The sequence below is a fragment of the Convolutriloba macropyga genome, chromosome 7 (genome assembly GCF_964194025.1).
Source record: "Convolutriloba macropyga chromosome 7, txConMacr16.3, whole genome shotgun sequence".
In the NCBI taxonomy this organism is placed as follows: Eukaryota; Metazoa; Xenacoelomorpha; order Acoela; family Convolutidae; genus Convolutriloba; species Convolutriloba macropyga.
Window position 1 is genome coordinate 29,554,566 of NC_134474.1, and position 12,126 is coordinate 29,566,691.

Consider the following 12,126-nt stretch of genomic DNA (forward strand, 5'->3'; position numbering starts at 1 on the left):
TTTTATTATGAAGAATCGAAGTCAGCTCGCAAAAGCATTCCAATGCAGAAAATTATTCGCCTATCAGAACGTAGTTTATAGATTTACACATTGCCTCAACTTTTGTGTGCATTAAGATAACTGCATCATTATTAAAATCCAATGATGTCATCCAATAAATCAACGGTCGGGCAACGTCGAATAATTGAATCCGAACGCACCACAACACCAAACTTACGTTCACTTGTAAAATAAGTACACGGCCAGTATTCTGCCTTTCCCCGCTAACTATTTCTGATCCCGCTTGATCCTTGCAACCCCCCTTAATGTGGCCTCGGAAAACAAAAGCTGAATCTCATACAAAATTGACAGTCTGATTTCAAAAAATTTTTAGTTAATAGTAACTGGTTTAGAAAGATTTTGGACAGCAGAATCAATCTACGCCCGTTGAAAATTTAAAATTTCTTGTACAGCCTCGAATCTTGCTTACTGATTTCTAAACAAACTTTAATATTGTTCGGAACAATTTCTCGATTTTTTTCTTGTTTTTCACTTATGTGTTTGAACAAATGCACCCAATTGCATTTTCATCGTCTAAAATGCGCCTAGGTTTCTGCCTTGCTGAAAACGTGAACACCTTCAAAGTTGTGAAAACGAAAACAAGTATTTGTAATACTAGAAAGAATTTAGATCTTTTCAACAATTGTCCCCACTTTTGCAAAAGGGGGCTATTCTTGAACAAAGTATAAACTAGTCATTTATTAAACAATCAAAGACGACTAATAACTGCCCATGTATGCGCAAGCTATGTTAAACTGGGTGACGTCACAGCAAGCAGATTTATCAAACTGGGTGTCGTCTCAGAAAGCAGACATGCCTCAGCAGCCCGTGGGACTTGATATGAACGTGAGATCAGTTTCCCCCAGAAAATACACAATTTTTCTCTATTGGCTGAACGTGACTTCTAAGCAAATTTACGTTAACATTTATATCATATTTTAAAACATGGAGCATCTGTCATGCAATCAGTCAATCAGAAAACAGTATTAACATTTTATCAATTTTCTACAATTTATAGCTTTAAAATTTCTACATTTTGAGACGTCTGCCATTTGCAATAGCGCCATTGAACTGAATAGAAAAAAAACTCAATGTTATGTTAATTAGCCGATTTGGAATACAAATCAAAATGATTTATACTATAAGTTATATCACATAGTGTTAAATTGAATAGAATAAAATACACCGTGGTATGGCAATACAAAGCGTGCGTCGCGGCTTCGCCGCGATAACCGACCCGCGATTTTCGGATTACATCCCACGGCGCATCAAGCATGGCCGTGAACATCTCTCCGCATTTGCGCTTAAATTGATATTGGGCTATCTAAACTGTAGGCCAAATAATATTGTTGTAAAGTATACCTCAAAAGGGGGATTCTTTACCAGAGTGGGGGCTCAATTATTGAAAACATCCAAGGATTTTTAGGAACGCCTCCAAAAACAAATCCCATGATCTTCAGTAACAAAAGAATTCAAATTTGCAACAAAATTAATTTGCTCTGTTCTGCTGTCAAGTAGAAAGTAATGATTTCGATAAAGGGTTGGTCTTCACTCAATTAAAACGTTAATAATCAATGGTAATCAAACACCCAATAACCGGTAAAGTCTTCATTGCTTTATGAAATTTTAGAGAAAAAATGCTCCAATGCTTAATGATTTCGAAGCACTAATTGAAGGTTTTCCGGACAAAAAACGCAGAATAAACCGAATATATTCAACTGATTATCAGAGCCGTTCAGGAAATCAGTGTTTTTTTGAACTGAAAACTAAAAAAGTACGAACTGTCATCACAGGAAGCTGGCGAGAAACGCAAAAATTAAACTTAAACATGAGAGCACGAAAGTTTGTTGACGAAAGCTGTGAATGTGAACGCGAGAAAGACTGAACAAGAAGGGGTAGCAAAGTTTTCCGAGCATACAGAGTCACAAGAAGTCAGAGACACAAGAAAGTCTGAATTTGAGCGTGCCAAAATCTGTTGCAACTCTCTAAAGTGTGAGCATGGAAGCAATAAAGTCTGGTTAAAGAGAGAAAGCCTGGTGAACGCACAAAAATCTGTTCGATACATGAAAGTCTGAGCATGAACATAATAAAGTCTGGACATGAACGCACAGAAGTCCGGGGAAGATACGAAGGTATGGACATAATGACTTTTCGTCAAAAACGCCATAAAACGGACAACCTTGAACTACACTTTAGGCGCAAAAATTGATTTGAGTTGAATAATTGATTGATTGTTCTTTTCTTCAATTTGAACCACTGATAAGCTTTAAAATCAAGTTTGAAAACCACTTAATTGTTTTTCGGGAGGAGCTGTAGCCAGTAAGCCAACAGAATAATGAAATATCTACAACATCAACTTCTAAGAGCTATCAAATTGTTTGATGGCAAACACTAAAACCACCAACTCGAAAAGAAACTTAATTCTGTCTGCGTTCGCATCTGTGTTTGTTTAAGAGCGCCTCAAATAATGACCGATGATTAGAAGGTATTTCAAATTCACAACTGTCACAATTAGTGTATTCAAAAATCAACTACGGCAATCGTTAATTTTTAATCAAGTGTTGGTGAAATGTAAATAAAACATCATTCAAAAGTCAGTTTAACCTTTTAGGCTGTTAAAATTTGAGAAACGGTGCGAGCATCGAATATGTCTTTCACGTCGCAAGCTGAATTAGTCTAAATTCCTGAAGTATTAGTTTCAACATTTTACCCTTTTTACTCTTTCTTATTTTACCCAATTAACGTCTGATTCTCCAACAAATTGTGACTGCTAAATAAACTTTGACATTTTATTAGAGCTTAGTAACGCCAATCATACAAAAAGCCTTTTCTCATTTTTTTTTTCAATTTTTTTACACAGCTGTCCTACCACCCAGAAGTTGTTCTAGTTTGTTTCGTTTAAGTTTAATTTAAGATCAATTTATTCACAGTCTATTCACACAGAGTACTAAAGAAAGGCGTCCACAGAAATTACTGAAAACCAAAAATTGAAAATAGAGTTTCGCTTCAACTTTTTAAGTCTTTATCAAAATGATGACAGATGTGACTCCTCAACGCCCGGTTTGGATCCGGATAAACTACCTGGGTATCTCAGCAATCAGCACAAAAGACCAGCTCTTCTCAGCTGAGGTCCTGATCGAGGCCAGATGGTCGCCACAGAGGGGAGAGGAGGCAAATCACTTTGACCCCAAACTGGTCATATCGAATCTGGAATCTACTCGGAAGGAGACATTCTGGCACAGGGTTGAGACAACAGACAGACAGACTCTGGTCTACTATTGCTGGAGACTGACAGGTAATGTAGTAAAAATTGTTTTTAGAAAATCAGGAAATTGTATTAATAAATGTAAAAAATAAAACCTGTAAAATAAAATATTTAAAAAATCTGGAAAATGTAATTTAAAAAAGTTTTGAAAAATTGTAGACATAAGGGGGATAAAAATTGATTAATTGTCGTGAAAAGTCAACATTCGCCAAATACATTTTTTTAAAATCGGCTATCGATATAGATTTATCAGAGCGACTTGAAACTATCTCCCAAATTGCTAGCAGGCAGCTGCTTTAAATTTGAAGTAAGAAGAGATCTGATGAAGTGACGATAAAATTTCATTGATTTTTACTCAATTAAAACATAAACAGACACTACTGCTACGTGTTCAATTTTAGGGTGCACTCTACCCTGTTTCCAAACTATGCAAATTTGAACGCATGAGACCAAAATCCCACAGCCTGCGTATTATTAAAAAATAATCTTAATAAATAAGCATTTACTCTGTATAGGGAAATTTGAATGAAATCGTTTTGGTCCACGGTTTCCTAATATTATGACTTATACTTAAATTTCCCAAAACATCAAACTTTGTTTAAAAAAAATACAGAATGTTTGGTTTCCAGGTGAATTTTACGAGAACCTCGAACTGCAGAACTTTCCTCGCGATGTTCAAGACTTGAGCGTGTGTGTCTCAAGCGAGTTGCATACAAACGAAATCGATCTACTAATTGAAGACCAAAAGATGGCAACCATTGACGTCTCAAATTTCAGAGTTAACCAGGAATGGAAACTTTTCAAACACGTCGAAAGCAACAAACTTCCTGGTACTTCTAACTGCGATGTCGAGTTACGTCATACTGCCGGTTACGTAATTGCAAAATGTCGAGTCGTACGTCGCTCTCAGTATTTTATGTTCAACAACGTTATCGTGATGTTCTGCCTCGTTCTTTTGTCCTTCACAATTTACGCATTCGACCCTCTTTATAACATGTCAAGAATCGGAGCTAGTATAAACTTACTTTTAGTGGCAGTTGCGTTTAAACTTTCCGTCTCGTCTGATCTTCCCCTTATCTCATACTTGACATATTTGGACGTTTACATGATAGGAGTTATTCTTCATCTGTGTTTTAACATTATAATTTTCGCGTTTCTGTCTATAATTCGAGATAGAACCGATACTGCTCTTTTTGTGGACAAACTAACAGCGCTGGTGCTTGGGGTAACAGTAGCCATGGCCCATTTGATATACGCGTATATTTTCATAAGGAAAACAAATGAGCCAATCAAAGAGATGGAAAACAGAGATGTACTATACGTTAATGCAATGAATCGGCTGAAACTGAGGAGGCGAATTCTTAAAGCGATCAAAGTGATCATTGTTCAGAACTCGACTATCAAAATATGGAGGGCACAAGAGCTTTGATGACACATGTTTGTAATTATGTACGTTATGCACTGAGCGATATTAAATTAATAAGTTTGTTTCAATTAATCAGTTTCTATTCCTTACTCAACATGAATGGTTTCTTTTGCGTGCTTTCAAGATTGCTATTCTGATGTCGCTCATCAAAAGCTTGCCAAGAAGTTTTCTTTGTTCTTTTATTAAAAATTCTTTTCATCATAGGTTAACAACATGAAACAACTTCTTTCGAGCTGTTTGAGACGTTTTTTTGTTACAAATTCACATGAAAACATGAGAACATTTAACATGCCTTTTCTAATCAAAAACTCTAGTTTTCTTCAAGACAAGTTCATTTTCTACTAGTTAATCTACGAACAAAATGAAAAAGGACTCATCGTTGTAGAAATAAGCCAAAATTTTGGCTGACAACTATCTTTCAAGAATACAGAGCTTCGAGGTCCATAAACTTGCTGAAACTGACCAAAACAATAAATTGAAAATTAGGCTTTCTATGGTTTTGCATATTACATTAAAGGATAAAAGCAAAATTCTCATCGAACAAAAAATTGCTATTTAAAATTGTTAATCAAAAAGTTCAGTGAACTCTAAATGGAAAAGCACAGCAAATTATTGGGATATCGTAAACGGTCAATTTAACGAAAACGGTCAACACGAAGCACAGCAAAACACTCTTCTGAGAAAAAATGTTCTATGAAACTCAGTCGCGGAAATAAATGAGAACAAAACACTTTACATTTAGAGCAAATGAAAATGAAATCAAAAATTAATTCTGTATTTCGACATTTTTCATGTACCGTTTTGACATTCAACAAAAAATTTCGTTTTTGCGTTGCACGTCTCTAAGAATTCAAGAAATTGGGCAAACCTGTTAGTTGACAATTTTTCCTCTAAAATGCAGTAAAATGACACTGTGTGTTACCTGTAGCGCAACGAACAATGGAAATTTCATTAATTTTAGCCGTGCGCATCCAAAGAAACAACGTATGCAAATTACTTTTCGAAAGCAACAACCATCTAAACAAATTAAAAGCGTTTTTACCTTTAACGAAAATCGGACAAAAAAGGCATTAACCGCTGAGTCAGACTTACAACCTCTTTTATGTTGGGTTTTATTAGGGTCAAATTTGATGATTCTGATGTTTTTTAAATACATTTTTTACAATGGTGTCTAAAAATACAAACTTTTTACAGAACAAACGCGGATTAAAACCGACCATTAGAAAATGTGAGCCCTTTTTCTTTATTAATTTTCAAAGGGAAATCAGTATCGGAAAGAGGAGTGAAAGGAAACAAGAATAAAGGAAAAGGTCAGATTTCTCATTTTTGTTGACAACCTATTTTTGGCTCGGAGAATTGAAAACGTTTTTATATCTTCAATTAATTTTTTTGCTAATTGTTCTCTGTTTCATGTATTTCATAGACACTTTCAAAGCATTTCGCTCAGATATTTCTTTTATCAGTGTTGTTAAAACTTCAACAATCAAATTCAAAAAAATATCACAATGGGTCACACAAAAACGACTTGAAACACTATATCATATACCATTTTTTCATAGACAAAAAAATTTTCCTGTGTTTTTTAGTTCCAATCATGCTATGCTAGTGAAGAGTATGTAATTATTATATAACGCATATCTCTAAGACTCCTGAGATGGTATTCCGTTGAAAACTGGTTATAGATCAAGAAACATTCTTAAGTGCCCGGGTCGAGGCCGAATGGTTTTCTTGTAAGAACTTGCAGGTTTCTGGCAGAAACTTACAAGGCGATGCATCGCCTTGCAAGTTTTTCTTCCAAAAACTTGCAAGTTCTTACAAGTTAACCATTCGACTTACAAGTTCTTACAAGTTAACCATTCGACTTGCAAGTTCTTACAAGTTAACCATTCGACTTACAAGTTCTTACAAGTTAACCGTTCGACTTACAAGTTACATACAAGTTAACCATTCGCACACACACACCACATACCACACACACACGCCACGCACGCACATACACGTGCACACATACACATACACGCACACATACACACGCACATACAAACACATACACACATACGCACTAAGCCGTAAATAAAACGTTGCAAGACATGAATGTAAACGGACGTTTGGAGAAAACAGAATCGATAAAAAGTACGAATTAAATTATAAATAAAGGTATACAAATGAAGGGCCAGTAAATTATTTTGAGAAAATACTGACATATGAGTTTGAAAACTCAATCAAAATCAAAATTTTAGGAACATTTTTAAAAAGCAATCGTGAAGAAGCTAACTGAGATCTACAGTTTTCTAATGGAATTGCAAAAGGAAGTCTCTTGAATTGATAAAATTCAAAAAGCAACCATTTTGTCTACTTAGTTCGAATTGTATTATGTTATCCAAACAGAGCAACTAACTCCCACGCGCTTTCTACCGTAAATGACTGAATGTTAAATTGAATTAACCAATAAGATTTGAGCTCGACCGGAATGAACTTGCAAGAAACTTTCAAGTTAGCCATTTGCCTTGCAAGTTTTTACAAGTTAACCATTCGACTTACAAGTTCTTACAAGTGAACCATTCGACTTGCAAGTTCTTACAAGTTAACCATCTTTTGCAAGAAACTTACAAAATCTTACAAGTCAACCATCTTTTGCAAGAAACTTGCAAGTTCTTACAAGTTAACCATTCGGTCTCGACCCGGGTGGTTACAACTGAAATATTGTCTATTGTTTCTCTTTTCCTCAAATAATTCGTATTCTCTTGTTTCTATTTAAAAATCTCATAACAGGCTGGTTAATTGAGAACTAATTGAAAAAAAAGGAAATTTCTTTCTGTTGGTCATTGCGGTTTCTAATAATTAAGTGATATTAGTAGTATAGTAAATGCACGTATTTTCACGGGGGTGGGGACGTCTCCCCGAGACGAATCGTGCATAACGTTTTGTCACGGGTGGGGACGTCACCACCCGCTAAGAATCGTGTGGTACATTTTGGGGGGTCGAAATATTTCGTCTCTCAAATTTGCCGGAGGGACAAAAACTTGTAATATTTTTCTCGATTTGTGCCGGGAGGACAATAACTGTCAAAATTTTCTCATTTTAATGGGGGACAAAAACTTGTAGAGTTTTTGTCTATTTTGTTTGGTGAGAAAAACTAGTAAAATTTTTGCCAAATTTGTTTGGTGGGCAAAATTTGTGATATTTCTAGCTATTTTTTGCGGGGATAAAAACTTGTTAAAATTTCACAGTTTTGTGGAATTGTTGAAAAACTTGTAAAAAAATTTGCAATATCTTGGGTCTATAAAACTGATTTTAAACTTTAAAAATTTTAGAAACCATTTTTTAGTCACAAAGACTATTCATGGATTTTAAAAGACATATAACTGGCATACCTTTCCTTTATATCAATCTCTTGTTAAGTTCAATGAAAAATCTCGACAATAAAATGTAATGCTGTCAAATTTTGTTGGTTTTAATTCAACATCTGGTTTTAATTTGATAGTTTTATTGACCACATGTTATCTCAGATCAAAGAGTTTGGCCAGATTAGAAAACCAATAAAACTTACGTGCTAGGGCTCCACTTGAGAATTATTGTGTCTGGTATTAAATTTGCAGCGTCAGAAGTGAAAAGAAGGCATTTTTGCAGAGAATAAGGAAGAAATATACTTATGAAAGGGACAAAATAAATGCTCAGAACTATATGAAAATTTCCATGAAAGAATTGAAAAATGTTTGAAAGTGTGCGGTGAAAAATATCATATACCAGGTTTAAGTGACGGGAGAATTATAAAGTCAAGGAAAAAATTCTGTCTTTTTTAGAGTAAAAATTGTTAATTTTGGTTGTGTACGCCAGTAAATTGTGTAACACAAGTTTTTTGAGGGAAAATGCAAACGTGAACACGTAATTGAGGATAAAATTTGGGGAAAACTATTAAAAAATGACAAAATTTCAACCGGAAAAACTAATGTCCGACTGAACCTTACACTGCGTAACTTAGACAATATGTGGAATGAGCATAATTTCTTTCTTTTATAATCTAATACTTAACTTCTCTCTTTTGTGAAAGAAAGTTAGTTTTTTTCTTTACCTTAAAAAACACATTTCCTGCTCTGTTTTTGTTCTCCAAATAGTTTGATAGTACTAACAATAACTATAGCAGTATGTCTACAGTTTTCCCTTATTTTTATTTCATCTGGATTTATTTTTCCGACATCTGATTGTTTGACGGCTGGCTGAAGATTAGTTTGTTTCTGGTGCGTTTGACAACATCTGTTTTTGATTTTTGATTCGCAAGTATTGGTCTCGGCATTTGTGATCGGTTGGCCAAGTTTTAGGAATTATTTCGTCTACTACATGTGCCAAAATGTGTCGTTTATTACCATAAGCAATTAAGTGTGGTCTTCTCAGCTTCTCCGATTGGTTAGTCGAGTTTCAGCTTTATCACTGTTTTGCAACTGTCTGAACTGGTGTTTTTTTAATCAAAGACAAGGTGTGGACATAAATTTGAGTTTTTGTTTACAAAAAAATTAGTATGTCGCAAAGATTAGTTTCAACTTTATAACGATATGGTATGTTCAATGGAATGTGTATTATGTTTACTGTGCTTAAATTAAAACTAAAGTGGAAGCAACAATTCAATTTCAAGCGGAACAATGTGCGTTGAGAGTAAAAAGAGAAAAAAAAATTAGATTATATAATACGGAACAACAGACACTAACATAATATTTTCCACACTAGAAAAACTCAGAAACAAAATAAACAATGCCTTGAATTGAGTTCCAGAAGTTGGTATCAAGTTTTTCTTTCTTCGAAGCAATACAAAGGCTCACTGATTGCGTTTCAACACTGGTGCTGGCAATTATGGAAACTTCTGCTACCTCGGGGATTGAGGGAATTGGCATTGAGTCTGGTGGAGGATAATTTGGCTTAGTTGTAATGTCTGGACTTTTGGGGCTCGTTGCAAATAGGAGCCTTTCAATAGACCTCCCAATTTTCATAGAGAGGAAACTCTTTGACATCACAGTCATACAAAATTTTCCCATATTTTCATCTATCGCCTCCGGATTGAACACATATTCTTTCTCTTACCTTGCCGGTAACATGATCGATCGTGTACTGCGCTCTCTTCATCGGCGCTTTTTCAAATCTAAGTGATTAGATGTATTCAAAAATTACAATTGGCTGCGCCATGTGGTTAATTGTAATCCACTCATTCTCCCGCAACACATGTTTAACAATAATAACTTTTTTGTAAGTTTCATATGCTATTGTTCTCAAATCGGCATTGAACTCCTCTTTCAGAATAATTGGCACCGAAAACTTTGAAAACAATGATGCAGTTAGAGAATTGTTTTGGTAGTTTATCAAATCGCTGAAACTTTTGTTAATATTTTTTTTATATTCAAAAGATGAAACAAAACGAAATAGTTGACTATCAATCTAAATATATTGTACTGTAACAGTTTTTGCCACTTTGTGGCTGCAATTTGAAGTCAGGTTTGGAAAATGAATGTTTTGCTAACAATCGAGAAAAAGGGAAGAAAGTCCGTGAAAAGAGTTTGCAAACAATTTTAAGTTTCAGTTTTAGAGCAAACATTTGGATTTTGTGAGCAGTCAAACAGCATTCAGGAATTGAAAGAAAAGATTATTTGTGTTGGATTGTTTTTCCCAATGTTAAGTTGTGTTGTTTCAAAGAATAGCTCAAAACTATACTTGTCACGTAGAGTTTAATAGTTGGATGTGGTTGATTTTTTTTATCTTATATTGATTTTACTCTTACTGACTTTATCCCATGAGAAAGAAGATTTTGACTCTAAACCTTATTTCTAATAAACCGAAAGGATAGTGACTACAGACAGTATATATATATATATATATATATATATATATATATATATATATATATATATATATATATATATATGCGTTGTTCTATGTCTTATCATAACCAACTGGAGAATTCGTATTCAAACAAAAACAACATGCAGATAGCATTGCGGTTATTGTTCTTAGTGGTAGAAATATAAAATTTAAAACTTGATAAGTTAGTTTGTTGCTTTTATCAGACTGAAAAACTTTTATTCCTCGTGTTTTAAGGATTGTTCATAATATATGGTTTAGATTGTTCAGGGGAAACCATTAAAAACTTTGTTTGGTTACAAACTGATATACAAAAAAAAGAATTGGCATGCGTTTTGATCAACCAGTTGTTTGTAGGAACTGTTTGAAAAACATTCACGATAAATACTTATCCATTTCCACATCTTATCCCGAAAAATCAGTAAGATTAAATTACTTCATGGTAGCAAGTCAACACTTTAGCGTTTTGGACGGCTTTGATCATTAGTAGCTCCAAATAGCTTTGCTCTAAATTAGCGTCCGTATGGAGGTCTAATTGGCATCGACGATTCGACTCTTAAGATTTATCTAAAGGTTTCAACAATTTTACGTTTGCACGCTTTTTATACGACGCAAGTGGTTTCATATAGGAAAAATAAAAAACCAAAGAACTGGTTATTTTAATACGCTTCCGTGGAAAAGCAGCAGGCGTTTCAGCGGGCATTTGTCGGGAATACTATATTGCTTATATATAAAGATTTTTCGTCCGACAGTTTTCCACTTATTGGATTGCTAAGAAGCAAAGCGGTTGTGTTAAACGTTGCAGGATTTTGTCACGGAAAAGAAAAATTTATTGTTGAAGAGTTTGGTAATTGTACTGAGGACTACCGTAACTGCCTGTCATTTTTACCACCAACAATTTATAGTGAGGTAACATCTCAACAAAAGCAATCTTTCAGTTGGTTGTTTAGAAATTTGCACGCTATTAGTTGAAAATATTCCTTTATTTATCTTACTCAAAAAAATCAAAGCATTCGCTTGCGGAATACTGTTGCAATATTCTACGCTAAGGGAGAAATTCAATTTCTTGTCAGAGTGGCTTGAATGCTCTATTACTGATCTGATTTCACTTGAGTGTCCCTCGATATCTGTGAACTATGTTACACAAAGTTGTCAAAATCATTCAAAGGGCAAAAACAATTTCAACAAACATTGTGCAAAAGAAAACCTTGTGCAAAAGAAAAAGCTAAAATTTTAGAGAAAAGGTAACTTAATGCTGATTGGGGACATAATTCGCTCATTCGCTCATTTAGTATACTATATTGAACCTTGTCTTCAGTGGAGAAAGCAGAATATCAAAATCTCAACCCAGAGTCTGTCTTCCGAAAATCTTACTGGTGTCGAAACACCCTGTTGGTGGAGAAATAGACAAAAACGACCGTTCACTGCCAAAAGAGGTTCAACAGTTGGTGAAGGAAGAAAGAGTGCACAAAATTGTTCATTATGACAAAACTGAGAGACTCTCTTAGTGCTTTATAGTTCATATAAAAGACTTTCTAATTGAGTTCAATTG

The 12,126-nt window shown here is 34.5% G+C and overlaps 1 protein-coding gene across 1 annotated transcript; it reads left to right on the forward strand.

Annotated features, from left to right (window-relative positions):
• Window positions 1-3,069: 3,069 nt before the first annotated feature.
• Window positions 3,070-4,733, forward strand: LOC142343006 (uncharacterized). Its single transcript, XM_075394687.1, has 2 exons — window positions 3,070-3,334; window positions 3,934-4,733. The coding sequence occupies exons 1-2, from the start codon at window positions 3,070-3,072 to the stop codon at window positions 4,731-4,733; spliced, it is 1,065 nt and encodes a 354-aa protein (XP_075250802.1).
• The last annotated feature ends 7,393 nt before the right edge of the window (window positions 4,734-12,126 follow it).